Raw genomic sequence first — 21,374 nt, forward strand, 5'->3', positions numbered from 1 at the left:
ACCCGAAATGTCCAGCTTCCTGGCAACTGCACCTTTTTGTGAATTGAGTGATTGATAGGCCTAAAGGTTGTGACACTTAGATGAAGCGACCCTGCATATTCAGCACATGCCTGTGTTATACTTGAGAAAATGTTCACCTCAAGGTGGCCAAAAGGCTCAGTAGTTAGACTGTCAGCCTCACACGTCCTGGTTCAAAGCCATGTAGGTCCGCCTTTGTAGAGTTTGCTTATTCTCCTGGGCCTTGGCAGGGTATGCCCTTCATCGGGATCCAACAAATTGCAGCGCAGTGACTAACTACCATGCATGCACACCTCATACCTATGGAGTTTTTGGATTATTCAATTAGCCTACCATTCCTTTTTTTTATCTTGAAAGGAAGCCCAATTTGTATGTATTTTGACTTAGATTGTTTTATATAGACTTCTTTATAGGACTAGGTGTTAAATATCCCTAATATTCAGCACATCAATTGACAGAGATTGGAGATATCGTCTTACATGGGGTGGGATTTGGCTAGGATCACGTGGTGCCACCTGCACGCCACATCATCAGTTGTTTGCCCCACACGTCATTGGGTGTTTCGGCCACTTATAACAAGACACCCTCTGCAGAGGTTGGCCCACCACAGGATGATCAGCCCCGGGTGTGTGGCGCAAGGTGGAACCACGCGATCAATTGGCAGCCCATGTTGCATCCTTACGTTTCAGCCACAGCCAGTGACTGCTCCGTTCCGCTGCAGTGGCAAGTTCTTTAATTGCCTTCCGTTGGGCCTGCCCCCTAATCCCTACTTCTAGAATAGAAACGTTTTAAAATACTACTTTGTTTTTCAATAATATTATTTGACGTAAAAAGCAACACATTTTCTTAAACAAAGCTGGTATTTTTTTAACAGCGATCCGTAGTCATTCTCCAGCAAAGCCAGTGCTTATCTTTGTCTCATCTCGACGTCAAACCCGACTGACAGCCCTGGACCTCATCGCGTACCTAGCGACAGAAGACAACCCTAAGCAGTGGCTGCATCAGGACGAGAGAGAGGTATGGTCTAAAACAAAGCAAACTGAAATTTAACTCAAGTAATATTTATAGTCTCACATCAAACATCGAGTGGTTAAACGGAAGCATATCTATCTATCTATCTTTCCATCTCTCCATCTCTCCCCCTCTCTCCCTCTCCCCCTCTCCCCATCCCTCCTTCCTAACTTCCTATCGCACACCACGCACCACACACACACACACATTACAGCAATGTAACTCAGTCACGTTCTCCAATAGTAATCAAATTATGAGCACTTCAATGTAACGAAGCAGATTTCCATGTTTGTAGTCTGTTTTCTACTCCCACATTTTCTAGTTTACCAGTAGGTGCAGCAGATTCTCAGAAAACCACCAATAACCAGCATTCGTAAAATACAGACTTTCAATTTGGGCAAGGAGAAGGCGTGTGCCGATAAATTGTTTCAAAGAACAGTGTAGTTTAATTAAAAGGATAATTACAATAAGAAACCTTCAATAGATGATAGGGTGTTCGGCTCTAATTCCTTAAAATGCAGCACAAAACCAGAACACATGGCAGAAAATGGAAAACAATATTAGATAATAACAAGATATCACTATTTAAATCAAATGAGTAATTCAAAATGAGCCTCGTGATCTCCCATTCCTATAAGAAGTTACATCATCTTCAATGAATTATTAATGTAATTTTATTAACTTATTATTTTTTACTTTTGGTCCATCTCTAGATAGAACACATAATTGCCACAGTACGGGATTCTAACTTGAAATTAACTTTGGCATTTGGAATTGGGATGCACCACGCTGGCCTGCATGAACGAGACAGAAAGACTGTGGAGGAACTCTTTGTCAACTGCAAGATCCAGGTAAAACTATATGGCACTGGCCTAATGATTTAGTCATTACAAATCACTGGCAGAATGGTAGTTTAAAGGGCTTGATCAATGATGTATGTGTAATGTGTATGTGTTTGTGTATGTGTAAGTGTATGTGTGTGTGTGTATGTGTGTGGTTATTTGTGTGGTTATGTGTGTGGTTATGTGTGTGGTATGTGCGGTTATGTGTGGGGTTGTGTGTATGGTTGTGTGTGTGGTTGTGTGTGTGTGTATACTGTAGGAGTAGAAATATGGTGCATGGACTATGGAGCACACATTAGGAAGATTTTTTTATTTTTTTTTTACCTAATACCAAGTTTATTTTAATTTGATATAAATTATAGACTGCTCCAACATGAATACCCAGAAAACACCAATGGGGGATCGAGTTATTTAAGACTGGCGTTCTGATTGTTAAATCGGAAGTCATGTTACCATAATTTTTATTATATATAAATTATTTTATGACTACTTATTTGTGTGATTAAGCAACTTGTATATTGACAAGAACGGCATTCAATTAATTTATGTATGTCACAATCTGATATTCAATCCCGGGATTGATGCCTGATATGACGATTTCTGGTGTACCGGAAGGCATTTGACATTGGTCACAACATCCAAATTAATCCACTAGTCCGTCCAGTTGCGTGTGTTCTCAGTTTTATTGTGCTTTTCCGCTGCTATAAATCAAATCACTGAGAAAATATGTTCTCTCTGCGGAGCTGGATGTAATTTATATAAATTTTATAGAAACGACATTGTTTGTTCTCTTGTTGAGGCTATGATGGCCCAGTGCAACAGAAATATCTTTCTCCACAAGTGTAAATTCTATAAAAAATGTTCAACTGACCACAGTTGTCTGCATTCTCAGGTTTTGATTGCCACAAGCACTCTGGCTTGGGGTGTAAACTTTCCTGCTCATCTAGTGGTTGTCAAAGGAACTGAATACTATGATGGAAAAACCAGACGTTACGTGGACTACCCCATCACAGGTTAAACTTATTTGATGTGTTTCAGTCTTATGCATAGTTTGTTAGTCCTTTTCGGGAGAAAAAAATAATTGAAAAAAATATTTATGTAGAATGACATTTCAAGGCCCAAGGGGTGACTGCTACGAGGAGAGCCTTTATTATACATCAATGGCAGGTCGTGCGTTTCAAACCTAGGCCTTCAGTGGTTCTACGTCTGAAACGAATTAAACTGGGTCGTGCCTAGTGCGTCGGCCTCACAGCTTCAAGGCCCTGGATTCCAATCCAGATCCGTCCACCTGTGTGGAGTTTGCATGTTCTGTGGTAATTCGGTCTGTGAACATCAGGAAGGCTGCTGGCCCCGACGGGCCCCTGGGAAGGTGCTCAAAGCCTGTGCTGACCAGCTGGCTGGAGTTTTCACAAACATTTTCAATTGTTCCCTGCAACAATCCATCATTCCATCCTGCCTGAAATCTGCCACCATTATCCCTGTCCCCAAAAAGCCAACCATTGACAGCCTGTTGCACTCGCGCCTGTAATCATGAAGTGCTTTGAAAAGTTGGTAGCCCGCCATATCAGGAATACAATCCCTCCCTCAGTTGACCCTCACCAGTTTGCTTATAGAGCAAACAGGTCCACTGAGGATGCTATCGCCATTGCTCAACACACAGCACTGAGCCCACTGCAGCACCATGGGAATTACGTGAGGATGTTTTTCATTGACTATAGCTCAGCCTTCAACACTATAATACTGGACATTCTGACTGACAAAAACTCCCACATTGGACTGTCCTCTTCCATCTGCTGCTAGATAAAGAACTTCTTAACCAACCGAGCACAAACTGTTAGACTTCGTCCCCACTTCTCTTTCTCCATTACACTGAGCACTGGCTCCCCTCAAGGCTGTGTACTGAGTCCTCTTCTGTACTCCCTGTATACATACGACTGTACACCGACCCACCAGTCTAACTCCACCCTCAAATTTGCCGATGACACCACTGTGGACGGGCTCATGACAGGAGGCCTACAGAGATGAGGTCAACAAACTGTCTTCGTGGTGCTCGGTGAACTATCTCACACTCCACGCCACGAAAACCAAAGAAATAATCCTGGACTTTCGCAAACACATCTTATATCTGGCCCCTCCCCTAATAAATGGAGTATGTGTAGACAGGGTCCAATCCTTTAAATTCCTAGGGGTCCAGGTCACGGATAAGCTCTCCTGGTCTACAAACACCACGGCAGTAGTGAAGAAGGCCCAGAAACGACTCTTCATTTCCTCAGGGTACTCAGGAGGAACAACTTGGACACTAAGCTTCTGGTAACCTTCTATAGAGCCACTGTGGAGAGCGTCATGCCATACTGCATCACAGTGTGGTACGCTGGAATCACTGCAGCAGACAAAAAGGCCATGCAGAGAGTGATTAACACTGCCCAGAAGATTGTCGGCTGCTCTCTGCCCTCACTGGAAGAGATTGCCAGCCCTTGTTACCTCCGTAGAGCCAGGAACACTATCGAGGACCCATACCACCCTGGTCACAACCTGTTCCAGCTATTGCCCTCCGGCAGACGCTATAGGTCTCACAAAGTACGGACAAATAGGCTTAAGGACCGTTTTTTCCCACATCCATCAGGATTCTAAACTTGCTGTAACACGACACAAGCCCTCCCGTGTAATAACTTCGGGTTGAGGAAACATGAAAAAACGGTGGGCAGTGATCTGCCTCCCTGGCTAACTGAAGGTAGGTGAGAGACAGTGAGAGGTAAATGATCCGCTTGGGGTGGATGCAATGTATCCCTCACGGCAGAATGCCAAATTACGAGTCTGAAATTATCACTTATTTGTGTCAGGAGTGGCTGGATTGCCTCTCCTGGCATGACGTCACGATAATTATAAGCTGTGGCTAGTTACGTGATTAGATTATTTTTGGTATTTAAGCATTATGGTTTTCTATGAACGCCGTCGGATCGTTCTGGTTTCGTTCCTGTTTTTCCTCGTAGTCATTGCCGTTTCCATTGACGCCACACCGCATGTTCATTTCGTTTGTCAAGAGAGATCAAGCTAAGTTGTTTGTTATGTTACCACGTTTATTAAATCAACCTTCAGGAGCAACAGATCTGCCTTCCCATTTCCCTTTACTTTGGCGACTCTGCTTCCGGGTTCAACTTCCCCTCCGATCGTGTCGCACTACGCGGCGCGATCATAACAATTTGGGTATTTTGCCGGGAAAACGCACCTTATGAAGTAGCACTACCAATTTCGTCATACGCAGCTGGGTATGATGACAATTAGGCTTTTGTCGCGTCAATGATGACAAAGCCTATGTCCGATTATTATCCGATTATTATGTTCTCCTAGGTAACTCCCATTTCCTCCCACATTCCAAAAACATGCATGGTAGCCTGATTGTATGGTTGTATGGTTGTCAGTCTACTTGTGCCCTGCCGAATTTGGAAACAAAATATTTCCCAGGCTTTAAACATCTCAAGGAGTACTGTACAAGCAATCAATCATATTGAAATGAAAGAAGTATAAAACCATTATAAATCTACCAAGGCCCAGACATCACCCTACACTTTCACTTAGAAGAAACAGAATAGTGATCACAGATGCCGCCAAGAGGCTAGCGAATATTTGACCCCTATAGGAGCCTTTAGGGTGGGACAATGATCAAGTACATTAAGTAACCCAAAAGGCTTATGTTCACTCTGGATGAAGTATTGAGTTGGTGAGAGTATGTCCATAGGACAACAATCAGTCTTGTACTGTACAAATTTGGCCTTTATGGAAGAGCACCCAAAAGAAAGCCATTTCTGAAAGAATGACATCTAAATTCTTCAAATGACCTTCTTGAGTTTGAGTTTCATTTATTATATAAATGAAACTCAAACTCAAGAAAGCCATTGTCCTAAGATATCCAAAAAATGTCCTGTTTTAATGTTTGCCACAAGCCACCTTGGAAACACACCAAACAAGTCCATAGTGGTGTTTCGATCAGATGAAACCAAAATGGATTTTTTGGCCCATAATGCAAAACAATCTATTTGCCCTTAAGACCAACACAGCTCATCACCCTGAACACGTCATCCCTACTGTCAAACATGGTGGTGGGAGCCTCAAGAATTGGACCTGCTTTTCTTCAGAAGAGACAGGGGAGATGGTTAAAATTGGTGGGATGATGAATGGAGCCAAATACAGGACCATTCTGGAAGAAAACCTGTTGGAGTTGCAAACGATTTATATTCCAGCCGGACAATGATCCATAACATAAGGCAAAACCAAGGAAGAATGGGCAAGAATTTGAGTCTCGATGAGCAAAACTGAGAGACATACTCCATGTGACTCTCAGCTGTAATTGCAGCATTTGGTAACGCGACAAAGTACCAAATTGGCCCGAATTCAAGACAACCGCCTCTTTTTCGAGATTCAAGTCTAAAAAAAAATACCTTTTAAACACCAAATTCAGTTTATACACACAAAATAATGACAGTGGATCTGAAACAAATGGTTCAGAACAAATGTTCTTAAAATACACAAACTTTTGTTGGTGGTGGCTCCTCACTCAGAGGGAGGGGAGCTGAGACATTGCCAACAAAGGGCACCAAATTGAAGCGTAGTTGCCACACGCGTCTTCATGTGTTGAAGGTGAAAAGAACGACTTAGCGAGCAGCTGTGACAACTCGTTTATGTTAGTCAAAGCTGCCGGCACCACACAAGAAAGAGTCAAATATGCATGTTCAAAATAAGTATTACACTGCCGGCACCACACAAGAAAGAGTCAAATATGCTTGTTCAAAATAAGTATTACACTGCCGGCACCACACAAGAAAGAGTCAAATATGCATGTTCAAAATAAGTATTACACTGTACACACTGCAATGTCGCAGTACAAAGGAAACATTGTTCAGTCCAGACGGAGAGCAACAGACTGGATCAAATCTTACTCTCAAACGATCTACCGCATCTGGTATGCTCATATCTAAAAATGGTCTCTTATCTCAAGGCAAAAATTTGCTCAGAATTTTCCTTGTACCTCAAATCTCGTATGTTTGGACACTTGTATGTCAAGGTTTTACTGTAGTTTGTTCATTTTGCCCCTGTGTTTCCATAAATCTAAGCACTAATATGGCCAGGAGTTTGAAGGCCCATTATAGCTCATTGAAGCTCTAGTTTTATTTGTTATTTAATTCTATTCGCATCACCAGGGAATTTTGTGGTTACACAGCCTATAAATTCACAGAAATTAACTACAAATTAAGACATCATTTTCATTGTGTTTCTGAAGATGTTTTGCAGATGATGGGACGAGCAGGTCGTCCTCAGTTTGATGACCAGGGCAAAGCAGTAATTCTTGTCCATGACATCAAAAAAGATTTCTACAAGAAGTTTCTCTACGAACCTTTTCCTGTTGAATCCAGGTGAGACCAAGACCTGATTGCTTAGCCTTGCAATCTATGTAAACCTTGTTTTACTTGTTCATTTTTCTTTTATAATTACAAAAAATAGAAGGGTGAGCTAGGACCGATTGATCTGTCCAATAGAAGAATCACATTGCTGTTGATGCTTTTCATTTTTTTTCTATTATTGTTAGTGTTTTTCTGGTAGTTAAAAAAATCTGCAACAAAAACATAAAGAACAAGAGAGTAGTTAAACATTTTTTTGTAAATGAAAAGGTATTTGCAGTCTTGCATTGCACAAATTTATATACAGCAATTAGAACTCACTGCTCTTGCAAACAATACTTCTAATGGTCAATATTTTTATTAGAATCAGTATTGCAAAAATCATTCAATAATAGGATACAATCATTCAAATAAATAATTAGTCCGTATTTTCTCACAAATAAGCAACATTTGTAACTGATAAAAATGATTACTGAATCAAGTGCTATACCCTTTTTCACCGGTAAATGTCGGCAATTTAACCTTTACTATTTGTAGTTATTTTCTGTTTTGCAGTAAAAAAACAACCATTACTGGATGAATTACTAACTCTCTTGATATTGACCCTAATAATGTTCTTTTGATTCATACAGTATCTGAGAAATATCACATGCGATAAGTAACACATTTGTACTCCCTATTAAAACAAGGAATATGGAAGTGATAATTGTGAATTAGGGCTTGGTTTATATGCGAGAAATAAAAATTCAACGATTTAAATGCAATCTTAAGTGTGCAGTTTATAAGGGGGCGGCTTATATGCGAGAAAATATGGTAAGTAAATAGTCTAAAATGCCTTTCCTATTTCTGCATCCTCACCCACTTGCTACTGTGAAAAATGAAATTTCCCAAATACGGGATGAATAAAGTTATTCAATCCAATCCAATTTAAACGCTGCAGGAATGTGAAAAGTAACTGTATTCCTTCTTGGGACTACAGTAAGTTAGCTGGGATCACCACACTTACCTTCCTAGCCACGTGCGTCTATGGCACAACTATGTTACTTTGTTTATATAGTGGTCTTGTGCTTTGCCACGCGTTCTTTTCACACTGGACTGCTGCTAATGTGAAAATGCCTTTCTGTTCAAGTAAGCTTAAAGGTTTTCACCTCCGCTCCCCCCTAGCCTCCTTAGTGTGCTGTCTGACCATTTGAATGCTGAGATTGGAGCAGGGACCATTTCCTCCAAGCAAGATGCAATGGACTACATCACCTGGACTTACTTTTTCAGACGATTGGTGATGAACCCCAGGTTAGGATCTGACACGGAATTTGTGACACTCCATTTCAACACAGAACTGAAGGAATTTTAAAGGTGGAACTGTAGAAGTGTAAAATATAAAGGTAATGTGTATTCCTCTGAAGTGAAGGCCTTGAGTAAATTACGTCTATGTAATCAGGGGTGGCCAACCAGTCAGAGACCAAGAGCCACATTTTTTACTGTGTTACCGCAAAGAGCCACATTTTTTACTGTATTACCGCAAAGAGCCACATCACACACATACATTTGCTCAGCCAGATTTATTGTAAATGTCACACACCAGCATAGTAATGACATAAATTGACTCCTACAGTACTAACAGCACAGGCCAGTCATTATCAACAATGAACATTCTGTGCACTGTCTCACACAGACAAACTCTCAGTTCAACCAAGTCCACCAACAAAAATATCATAATTTACAATAGCTTTTTTCTTTTACTATGCATGTTACTTAGTGGGACTTCTGTCATAAAATCAGAGCCTATTTTTGCGCAACATTCGCTCCTTGTGAGCTGTCATTTATTATGAATGGCTTTTAACTAGCGCGCCCACCACGTGGGTGTACACCTCGCTCTCCTATTGGCTGCTCCCGGTTGAGCACTCTCGCCTTGGTCTGCCTCGCAGGGGGTGTGGCTTTTTCAGCCGACGCTCGATCTTTGGGATACTTTTTGTGTGCGCGACGCCGTTCATTGTCGCTTCTGGTTCACGGGAGCTCTCCCACTCTGTTAAAAACGTTTACTCAAATGACCTTGCTCCTACTGGGAAACTTTGAGGTATTTTCATCCCAAGCACATGCGCATTGGACGAAAATACCGCATTGAACTCAAGCGAAGCGCACACGCAAATAAAAATAAAACACAAATACAAACTTTGATATGGACGTAAGAGCCGCATGAAACCGGGCAAAGAGCCGCATGCGGCTCGGGAGCCGCGGGTTGGCCACCCCTGGGCTAGACGGAAATAAACAACATTTTGATGGTACCCGGACATTTTGTCGACAGACACTTCATCGCCGGATGCTTAGTCGCCAGACAGTTTGCCTAACCTCAACAACTAACCTTAACCACTATTAAAGAAGACAAAGGAAATTTACATATTCTTTATTAAAGAAAATAAAACAGCAAAAACTCGCTTGGCAACACAAACACGTTAAAATTTGGGCATGTGCTCGTCTCTAAACACTGCGCACGAAACGATTCCTCCTTTGAGCGCTACACGTTTGGAAAGACCCCAAAGAGAATCAACATGACATTACAACTCAGGTGTCACATTGATTCTTCATAACAAATAGGAAGACATCTTGCAACAGACGAGTTCTTGGGGGCACTGAGTGACTCCACTAAATTACCCTATTAACTGTTTGGTTTTTATTGATGTGGCTACGATTCTGAATGGATGCTGATATTTGTTATTGTCCTTTTAAAGAACAAATTCTATTGACTCTTTTAATAGGAGCGAATGGGTCTGTTCCTAAAATGGCCGACATGTGTGTGTGTGTGTGTGTGTTTGTGTGTGTGTGTGTGTGTGTGTGTGTGTGTGTGTGTGTGTGTGTGTGTGTGTGTGTGTGTGTGTGTGTGTGTGTGTGTGTGTGTGTGTGTGTGTGTGTGTGTGTGTGTGTGTGTGTGTGTGTGTGTGTGTGTGTGTGTGTGTGTGTGTGTGTGTGTGTGTGTGTGTGTGTGTGTGCGCGCGCGTGCGTGCGTGCGTGCGGATGGATGGATGGATGGATGGATATTTTTTTTTATTCAAAAGAAGACAAAGGAAATTCACATATTCTTCGTAAATAAATAAATTATATATATATACATATATATATATATATATATATATATATATATATATATATATATATATATATATATATATATATATATATATATATATATATATATATATATATATATATATATATATATGTATATGTATATATATATATATATATATATATATATATATATATATATATATATATATATATATATATATATATATATATATAATTTATTTATTTATTTTGAAAATAGTTTATTATGGCAATGTCTGGTCTACATTAATTGCGATAATTGAGGGATAACAGTACAGTGGTGAGTGTGAATGGTTGTCCGTCTCCTTGTGCCCTTCAAACCGAGTTTCCCCGCCTCTGGCCCAGAGTCAGCTGGGATGGGCTCCAGCACCCCCTGCAACCCTAAGAAGGATAAAGCAGTTCAGAAGATGAGATGAGCTTCAGCATAAAGTGAACGCAAAAATAATCAATAAATAAGTAAGGAATGAGTAGTCAACGAATATAATTACAGTTAAACTTCGACATATGAGTGTTCCAACATACGAGGAAAATTCTGAGTATTTTTTTACCATTTGACATTCATAAGATACAACTCTACATTAAAATAATATGGTCAAAATACACGTGAATTAAAAAATCTAGGAATAGAAAAATAATTCAGATCCAATATGATCATGCAAAAAGTGTTTCGTGACCTGAAAAAAGTATTTGCAGGCTTTCGTAAGTAGAGGTACCACTGTACTACAGCCTCATCTAATGTGTCTATAATACAAATTCAACAGCTATTTATTTTAAGATATGCCATTCATTGCTGGCTTGCGTTATACACCAGGGCGCTTTCTAGTGCCGTAAAAATGGTACAATGTTTAAATATAAATGCAGAAACATGGGTGCTCAGAACTGAATATCATTTAGAAACTCTGTTTTACATTTCTTTGGATGTGAGATATTAAAACTAAAACTATACCCTCAATTAACTATGACATTGCCATGCTATTCCAACAAATTGACCAAAATCCTTAAATACCAACTGCGAAAAATACTCAGAAGTGAATTGTCATAGGCCCTTTGGTGTCTTGTACTCAGTATATTTTCTACCATCGAATTAAAATGATAATTTCTCAGTTTTGCCATAGTCTATCTGTGCCAAATAAACATTAGGAGTTTCCTTTTTACGTCTACAATTTTTGTCTTCCGTTATCTTGAAATAGGCCACTTCTGTAAAACCATGTCATTAGATGATGCATGATTTACAATTCTCCAGCCTTTTGCTTTATGTCATTTTCCAGCAGTACACTTGGGTGACAATGCTTCCGGTCCTCATTCATGGCCGATGTGCTGCTGTGGTACGCCAACCTGTCTTTACGAAGCTGTACACAGCTCTTTCAAATACGCCAATACATTGGACTATTTTGGTTGTTTCATTTTACCTCGGTCCCCTTCCCCTCCTGAGCCTCCAACAATTCATGTCTACACACCACGCCTGCACTGTATTTATTTTATCAACATTGTTCGTCGACACATTTACAGCTTTTAAGGTGTCAACTAGCCGGGATGGCTTAAATATATATACATCCATCCATCTATATGCATATTTTTTCTACATGCTCCACTTATTAACATTGATTCAGTTTATATTAAATTGTGCTTTGAATTTTTTTTTCATTATTGATTAAATTATGTTAAAATTCACCACTTTAAATGACTTTGTAATCTGTCAGTTATTACAGGTTGGACAATATCAGTCATGATTCCATGAACAAATACCTCTCCGGCCTAGTGGAAAGGAGTCTACAGGACTTAGAGTGCTCATACTGCATTGAAATAAAAGAGGTGTGTTTTTTTTTTGTTAATAGAAGACGTGTGTTTTTGTTGAGTTAATACGAGTTGTGTGTTTTTGTTGAATAATGCTATTGAGTGAATTTTTTTGTGCGTGACTTTGGAACTTTCTCTGATGCTCAAGGATGACCAGTCTATTGAGCCACTGACCTATGGTCGCATTGCATCGTATTATTACCTGAAGCACCAGACAATCCGCTTGTTTAAAGAAAGACTGGGGGCAGAACTTCCCATCCACGAGATACTTTCCATTCTAACGGTGCGTATTTTCAATACTACTTCAATATGTAACCAATTTTCAGTGTGAGACTAAACATTTAAATGAATTTTATGGAATGTAGTGGAATAGAAACTGGATTTCAAATCAGTTATCATACCGAATATATTATAAATAGAACCTGAATGCAATGATTTGGACTTGACGAATATCAGTATTTTAATCACATAGAACAATATTGACAGAACCAAATATGAAACTGAGAAAATGTATAACTTAATGGGGAACAAATATAATTTTTGGATTTCATTGCGTAAACAAATTTCATTTATTTTGGCCAATGTGGTAAGTGATGAGCTTTTTCCCCCGACACATCTGTCTCTCCCGATACCCGGACGTTTGGTCGACGGACGTTTGGTCCCCGGACGTTTCGTCGAATGGACGTTTGGTCCCCGGACGTTTCGTCGAATGGACGTTTGGTCCCCGGACGTTTCGTCAAATGGACGTTTTGTCGACATTTCATCGAACGGACATTTGGTCGACGGATTTGCTGCTGGACATTTGGTCGACTGATTTGCTGCTGGACATTTGGTCGACTGATTTGCAGCTGGACATTTTGTCGAACAGACGTTTCGTCGCCGGATTTGCTCGCTCTCAAAATTATAATCATGACGGAGAGAGTACTGTTTAGAGCAATCAACCAGGTAATCTCTTGCTCTCGAATTTATAATCATGACAGAGAGAGTTTACTGTTGAGAGAAATCAACCAGGTAATCTCTCGCTCTCCAAATTATAATCATGAAAGAGAGAGTGAATTTGTAATTGCATTGACAATGTAAGAGCATAAATATCTAATATCAAAATTATCAATAAATTGCATATTATTGGTCTGTGTACATGTTATCCATCGCCAGATTCGCTCGCTCTCAAAAGTATCAATAAGTTACAAAATTATAATCATGAAAGTCTTTGTGAATGTCAGAGCATTAATATCTAAACATCTAATATCAAAATTATCAATAAGCTGCGTATTATTGGCGTGTACATGTTATTTAAGAATTTTAGATTTTAGAAAAAGGACACAATTGAAGTTGAAAATGTATTTTTAAATTTACTTTCAACATTAAGAACATATTTTTATTCAACGAAAGAAAGCAGTCTTAAAATTGAGAGTGATTTGCGGCATGTTGTTCTCCAAGTTACCCTCCAAGAAAGGTCTAGACTAGTGCGTCATCTATCGGGGAAACGAGGGTATTGCAGGGCAAAGGGAAATAAATTAGGTAATTTATTTTTACTATAATTTGGACAACATCGGCGGGCCGGATTAAAAAGCCGAACGGGCCATATATGGCCCGCGGGCCGTAGTTTGAAAAACTTGCACACACGCCAATACGAGCGAATCCGGCGATGAATAACATGTATACACACACCAATAATACACCATTTTTATTGATAATTTTGATGTTAGATATTTAGGTATTAATGCTCTGACATTTACAAAGTCTCTCATGATTATAATTTTGGGAGCGAGTGAATCCGGCGACGAATAACATGTACACACACGCCAATAATACACAACTTATTGATAATTTTGAGAGCGAGTGAATCCGCAAGCGAGCGAAACCGGCGACGAATAACATGAACACACACTCCAATATACGCAATTTATTGATAATTTTGAGAGCGAGCGAATCCAGATACGAATAACATGTACACATACGCCAATAATATGCAACTTATTGATTATTTTGATATTAGATGTTTAGATATTAATGCTCTTACATTTTCAATGTAATTATAAACTCACTTCCTCTCTATCATGATTATAATTTTGAGAGCGAGAGATTACATGGTTGATCGCTTTCAACAGTTAACTCTCTTCTCATGATTATAATTTTGAGAGCGAGCAAATCCAGCAATGAAATGTCCGTTCAACGAAATGTCCATAAAAATGTCCAGCGACCAAATATCCGTCGGCCAAACCTCCGGTCACGGTCTCTCCCATTGAAGACCTCAGTGAATTGTTTTGATTTACAATAAAACAACATACACCAGGGATCGACAAAGCAACCCTTGGTTCTGGAGCCGCATATGGCTTTATAGCGCTATCCTGGTATTTCTCTGGAGCTTTTTCAAAAATGTTTGAAAATGTTGAAGAGAAATATATTAAATTTTTCTTGGGCCAAATTATTTGTATTCATTGCCAATGCAAAATGATTGTTTGAATGTTTGCTTTGTAGCGAAATGTTATCAAATAACAAAATGAGTCATGTGGACATTTCCAGGTAAGGCATTCTACATTTGCGAAAGTGTGATTGCAAAAATAGAATTAAGAAGTGGATTGCGTCTTCACACTCCACAACTGCTGCAAGTTTTGTTGCAACCTGGCAGATAACAAAGCATCGAAAACCATTCGCAGAAGACAAAATTGTGAACAATGATCAATATACACTTTCCATTTTGCTCTGGTTTTGTCGAATCCTCAAAATGAAAATGACATTAAAATCTGGATTTCTTTAATATTATCAAAGCAATAAAACATTATGCATTAACATTGTAATGAAGGTAAACCTGAGTTGACACTATACAACACAGCAGTCACGTTGTGCATCGTTCTCTACAGAATGCACTGCAGGGAAAATAAACATTTAATCATAATGAAGTATTTGTAGCCAACTTTGTCATTTTCATAGTAGGTTAATATAGATATATACAGCATGCGTTGCCTTCATTATAAGGCTTTTTACTTTTTTTGTTCAATATGACGCTTTCAACATTTTGGGTTAGTTACTCCTGGCCTACACTATTATTTTGGGTGATGGCCGTTGAACAAAAAAGTCTAACATTTCTTTGACTTCTGAGCCAAAGCTTGCCTACCTGTGAAAACATGGTGATCAATTTAAGTGCTCAGAAATAACAACACAGTGACCTAAAGACACCAGTGCCAGTCTTGACTCTTAGACGTGCTTGTCCTGTTGATGACACCAAAAATAAAATGACACGCACCAGAACACGTGGTATAAATTGTAACGGTTTGTATTTTTTGATCTGTTTGAAACAGGACGCAGAGGAGTATGCAGAGCTCCCTGTGAGACACAATGAAGACCAACTTAACAGCCAACTTGCTGAACAGCTCCCCTTGAAGGTCAACCCCCACTCATTTGATAGTGCTCATACTAAGACCCACTTGCTGTTTCAGGCTCACTTCAGCCATACACAGTTACCATGCAGTGACTATTCAACTGATACCAAGACAGTTCTCGACAATGCCATCCGAATCTGTCAGGTATGATAATTTGAGTCTATAGAGTGAGTGAATAGATAACAGTCCAGATCAGCCCTGAAATTTAAAACAGTCTAAGTAGTTGTTTTTTTTAATGCATTTGCCTGAGAACCCCCAAATGCAGCGGCTAAAGGCTCTCCCTACTAATGCAATTTGTTCATATATTTTGGGTTTTGTCGCAAATTTTTCATCAAAACCGGACATTAACGTCAACTATACCTGTTTGGATCAGAGGTCTCCATACCAGTCCTTGAGGCCCGCTGTGGGTGCTGTTTTTTGTTCCAACCAATCCAACACAAACAGTATAACCAATGAGTTTTTTTGCTGAAAAAAACACCTGACTGCAATCCACTGATTGCACTTCTAAGATACCAGCTTGGTGGAAGGTTTCCTCTAACAAGTTTGATTGAAAACCCACACCCACTGCTGCCTTTTCTGACACTTAGCCTCCTGCTAGCAACTGTAAACAAACAGCAGCTTAACCACCCCAATGGAATCTTTATTGTCGCCGGTCACTTCAACAAAGCATGTTTAAAGACTGTTCTGCTTAAATTTATCCAGTATGTGAAGTGTCACACCAGAGGAGATTAAACTCTAGAACATGTTTATTCTAACATCAAACATGCTTATAGATCCACACCCGTCCCTCATCTTGCTGGATCCGATTATCTCTGCCTGTCCCTCACCCCCTCATACTCCCCACTCCGTAGGCTAACAAGGCCACAAATAAAGATAGCAAAAACATGGCCCGAGGACGCCCTTTCTCAGCTGCAGGACTGTTTTTACTGCACCATTTGGAAACTTTTTGAACACCTCAACCTCCACGACTACACAGACACTGTACTTTCCTACATCAAAAACTGTATGGACACGGTCACTGTTAATAAACATTTTTCCTAACCAAAAACCCTGGATGACCAGTGAGACACAAGCCTTCATCAAATGCCGTAACACCGCCTTCAGGTCGGGACAAAATACAATACAGCACTGGCAGAGCAGACCTGAAGAGAGGCATTAAAAGGCTAAGGCAGCATACACAAGGAAAATTGAGGAGCAATTCACAGTAAATAACCTAAAGAAGTTGTGGCAAGGAATATGACACATTAGCAATTACAATAATGTGTCTGTTAATGCAGATGCCTCACTAGCAAAGGAACTGAACAGTTTCTTTGCCCGCTTTGAGACTGACAAAACAGATTCAGTCTCAACACATCCACCACCCTGCAGCAGTACACTGAAGCTTCAGGAACATGAAGTGAGACCGGTACTGCGGACTGTGAACACCAAGAAGGCTGCTGGCCCTGACGGAGTACCTGAGAAGGTGCTCAAAGCCTGTGCTGACCAGCTGACTGGGGTTTTCTCAAATGTTTTCAATTGTTCCCCTGCAACAATACACCATTATCCCTGTCCCTAAAAAGCCAGCCATTGACTGCCTGAATGATTATAGGTCTGTTGCACTTACGACTGTGATCATGAAGTGCTTAGAAAAGTCGGTCACCACCACATCTGGAATACAATCCCTCCCTTAGTTGACCCTCAACAGTTTGCTTATAGATCAAACAAGTCCAAAGAGAACGCCATCGCCGTAGCTCTACACACAGCCCTGAGCCACGTGGAGCACCATGGGAACCTCGCTTTTCTTTAACTATAGCTCAGCCTTGAACACTATAATACCAGACATTCTGGCTGACAAACTCTCCCACCTTTGACTATCCTCTTCCATCTGCTGCTGGATTAAGAACTTCTTAACAAACCGATCCAATAACCAATCCATTATCCTGTTTTTTTTCAGAGGGTTGGAACTAATTCATTTGTTTTTAGTTCATTTTATATGGTAAACATTCATTTGAGTTACGAGTAAATTGCCATACCATCTCAACCCCGGAACACATTACGCTCGTATCTCGAGGTACCACTGTATTAAGAAAAATCAACTAAGAGAATCATGGTCTTAATTTCATTCCCAGTGTCATGGCTAGTCCTGGCTCAAACAGATCGATCGCAATATGGGATTAATGATTCATTTTATTTACATGTATGTTAATCTTGCAGACCACATACAGTAATTCCTCGACATACGAGGGATAAGAGATACGCGTAAAATTTCCGAGCAAATATTTACATTGAGATACGAGAGAAATTTTTAGATACGAACATTTGAAACATCTAGTTGGCCAGGCCACGAAAGCGTACTTCTGATTTTACTGCACTGTCTCTCTGTGCAAAGATCTACGAACACTGGACAAAGCATTGCATTTATTCCGTGTTTTTTTTATGTTTTTTTTTCATTAGTCAGTGCAGAATTAAGGGATGGATCCAAAGCAAGCCGGTGCAATAGATTGTAGGGTGAAGAAAAGGCATGTGATGACAATCGATATTAGACACGGAATAATCGAAAAACATGAGTAACTAACGCGTGATTTTGCTGGCTCGTCAATTCCAATACCAATTTGGTCAGACGCAGCTGGGTGTGATTACAATTAGGCTTTTGTCGAGTCAATGATGCTGACAAAGCCTATGTCCGATTAATTATTATTAATACGGATGAAAAAGCAGGAAGTTCGCTTTGGAAACCAGAGTGGAATACATTAACCTCTTTGCCTTGGCTTTTGCATAAGAAAGTTTAAGTTTAGTGTAACCTAAGGTTAGAACTTTTTAAGATTGTGTCTGTAGGAATCTAAGTCTGTTTAATTTACTCTCTCTCTCTTTCCCCCCCATCCACTAACTCTCCGGTTATTTTTATTTTATTATTAAACATCATAACCACTAGTTATCTTTTACTCTGTTAGTAGATAGTGAAATAAAATCAATAAAATATGTTTTTCCATTGTAATATCCTGTTTTTGTGTTTTTTCAGGGGGTAGGAACTAATTAATTTGTATGTAGTTTGTTTCTATGGGAAATGGTGATTTGAGATACGAGTAAATCGACATTTGAGCCCCATCCCAGAACACATTACGGTCGTATCTCAAGGTACCACTGTGGTCATGTTTCAGCTGGTCGACCTGCTTGCATTATGTTTTTTACGGCTTTTGTCGGGGGAGTTCCAGTTCTGGATTTTCGTTAGAAATCATTAGCCAAAACCTTTTCACACTTTAATTCGAACTCCAATTTCTTTAAGTCTGGTACATTCGAAAACGGAGACTCCACTGTATTTTGATTTTGTTTTCTCTATTGTCCTCACTTATGGCCTAATTATTTAATGTTAAATGAGACATGGTGGTTGGTAAAATTAATCACATCCTGTCCTTGTTAAAGCTAAACAGTAGTTCTAGAATTTATAATTTACAACTTATCTTTGCATCAAATGTACCACCATAGAGGTACCAGCCCTTCTTTGCACCATAGTGTACTTGAAGACCATTGTTGCATTGATTCTAGTCTATTTGTTTCAACAAATTTCAACAGTATCTTGGTACCACAAAGGAAATTGAACGTTAACATTCACTGAAACTTTCCACCCACAAGTTTCTGTTTTATCTACATAGGCATTGCTTGATGTAGCTGCCAATGAAGGCTGGCTTGTCACAACTTTAAGTATTTGCAACCTAATGCAGATGATTGTCCAAGGCTGCTGGCTGCATGATTCTTCACTTCTTACACTACCAAATATTGAGAGACAGGATCTCTACCTGTTCACGTAAGCATTAATTATTTGTTGTTGTTCCAAGCAAAACTTCCTGTGCCTCATAGATTTACAGTTTTAACATTTTTCTTAAACCTTGTCTTCTTTCAGTGTTTATTTTCAAATACAGTTGTACCTCTACTTACGGAATTATTGGTTCTAGAACTTTTTTCGTAACTTGAAAATGTTGTAAATTCTCTTATTCGTTCCACGGTCCTCACAAAACTACAAACTAAACCCTTTAAAATTGGTCAAAGTATCCCAATATTGTAGGGAAGATGTCAAGAAGCACACAATGTGAGACAGAATTATAAGAAAATTATTTATTAATGTCTTAAAATGAATACCTAGCATACAAAATCTATCCATGTTGAAACGCAGGAGAACAAGAGGAAACTAACGGTATGAAACAGAGAGCTAGCACAGAACCACTGTCACGTCTTGTTTTGGGTTGGTATGTGTGTGATTACTTTTCACTTCTTGTCTCCGAGACACAAGGGACGAAAAGCAACACACACAGCCACCTAAAACCCTAACAAGACATGACAACGACACGAACAGATGAACACACATCTTATACATGTAACGTTAAGAATTCAAACAACAATAACAAAAACATTGATGTTTTATAATTTATTTGGAATTGGATTTTTCACCCATTTTATTTGTCGCTACGTCATCAAAGATGGCGATTGCATGACCCGTGAACACTTTGTAGATGTTTTTTTTTTTTCGAAGAAGACAGAAAGTTTGTGAAATTTCACCAGCATTTATTTGATTTTTGCTGTTGCAATGCTCGCTGCTTCGTCCTCATATGCCTTCTCGTTTTATTCCCCCATATTGCAGTGTTTTCCATTATCTCCTGAGAGTTTGTTTTTATGCCTCTCGTCCTACTCATCATTGTTCTCCACGCTGACCACTTCTTTTCATTCGCACTGGTAATATTTCTTGGAAGGAATTATGATACAAACAGCTGCTTTATCAACACTTGGAAAAACTAAAAAAATAATAATAATAACACCGTCAGATCTCTGTGACGACAAACCACGGTCAAAAGTGCATAAGAGAAAATCTTGAAACATGGCTAGTGGTTGTTGTGAGATAGCCAATAAGAGTGTAGCGAGGTTCTAAAGTGACAATCAATACATCCATGACAATATTTTTAAAATAAAATAACGGATAAGGAAATGCATTTACTTTTTGGGCGGTTTCATAACTTAGATCTTTTTTGTATCTCGAGGCACTCATTTGCATATGAAACACTTTCGGAACCTGAAAATGTTGTACTTACAGGCATTCGTAAGTATAAGTTATGACTGAACATTTGTTATTGTTTGCCAACTTCCCTGGAATTGGGGTTTCAATTACAAAAGGCAAATTTGAAATGTATTGCATCAGGCTGAAAATGGTTAACGTTGGAATGTGTGTTGGTTAACTTTGTATTATTTGACATTCTGACATTTAGGAAATGGTCTAACCATAAGGGCAAAGGAAACACAGGATACCACAATGGACCTATAGAAGGGCTTCCAGAATTGGTAGCAACCTGCAGTGGAAAAGAAAGCATTTTTTCAACAATCGTTGGCCATAAATTCCCTTCAAATTCTATTACTCAGGTACGTTTATTTTCTGTAAAAGTAGTCCATATCGTAGTCCATGAACTGCAGAATCACTACCATTGTAGTGTGAAGGCTGTACAAAAGGAAATTACTTATCAACTTGAAAGAAGGAAAATTGAAAGGAAACAAAAAAGATATCCGGTGGAACTCTACCCTTCAATCTATGAATAAAATATATCAAAATATTTTACTGCAGGAATGTTGTAAATTCTTGTGAAAATGCTCACATTTAGATTTAGCTAAATGATAAAAAAAAACTAATATTAATCTTGTATTTTGATTAGCATTTTTTCTATCACCGCTTATCTATTCATTAAAAACACAATGTTTTATAATCAAGATTGTTAAACTCTTAAATTTACTAGTATTTATAGTTTTTCCAGTCTTTCTTTCAAATCTTTTGAGATCAAATTGAAACCTATCATTTGTCCAGTCTTTCAAATCTT

General features: G+C 39.1%; 1 protein-coding gene across 1 annotated transcript in view; it reads left to right on the forward strand.

Moving 5' to 3' along the window:
- The window catches only part of ascc3 (activating signal cointegrator 1 complex subunit 3), a 125,628-nt gene that overhangs the window by 92,072 nt on the left and 12,182 nt on the right, over positions 1 to 21,374 (forward strand). Inside the window, exons 30-39 of the mRNA XM_077711892.1 lie at positions 893 to 1,035; positions 1,743 to 1,880; positions 2,764 to 2,884; positions 7,147 to 7,279; positions 8,429 to 8,554; positions 12,067 to 12,178; positions 12,309 to 12,443; positions 15,463 to 15,687; positions 19,173 to 19,324; positions 20,775 to 20,925. Coding sequence (XP_077568018.1) covers positions 893 to 1,035; positions 1,743 to 1,880; positions 2,764 to 2,884; positions 7,147 to 7,279; positions 8,429 to 8,554; positions 12,067 to 12,178; positions 12,309 to 12,443; positions 15,463 to 15,687; positions 19,173 to 19,324; positions 20,775 to 20,925 — 1,436 coding nt within the window. The remainder of the gene's footprint in view (positions 1 to 892; positions 1,036 to 1,742; positions 1,881 to 2,763; positions 2,885 to 7,146; positions 7,280 to 8,428; positions 8,555 to 12,066; positions 12,179 to 12,308; positions 12,444 to 15,462; positions 15,688 to 19,172; positions 19,325 to 20,774; positions 20,926 to 21,374) is intronic.

The sequence above is a fragment of the Stigmatopora nigra genome, unplaced genomic scaffold, assembly GCF_051989575.1.
Source record: "Stigmatopora nigra isolate UIUO_SnigA unplaced genomic scaffold, RoL_Snig_1.1 HiC_scaffold_55, whole genome shotgun sequence".
In the NCBI taxonomy this organism is placed as follows: domain Eukaryota; kingdom Metazoa; phylum Chordata; class Actinopteri; order Syngnathiformes; family Syngnathidae; genus Stigmatopora; species Stigmatopora nigra.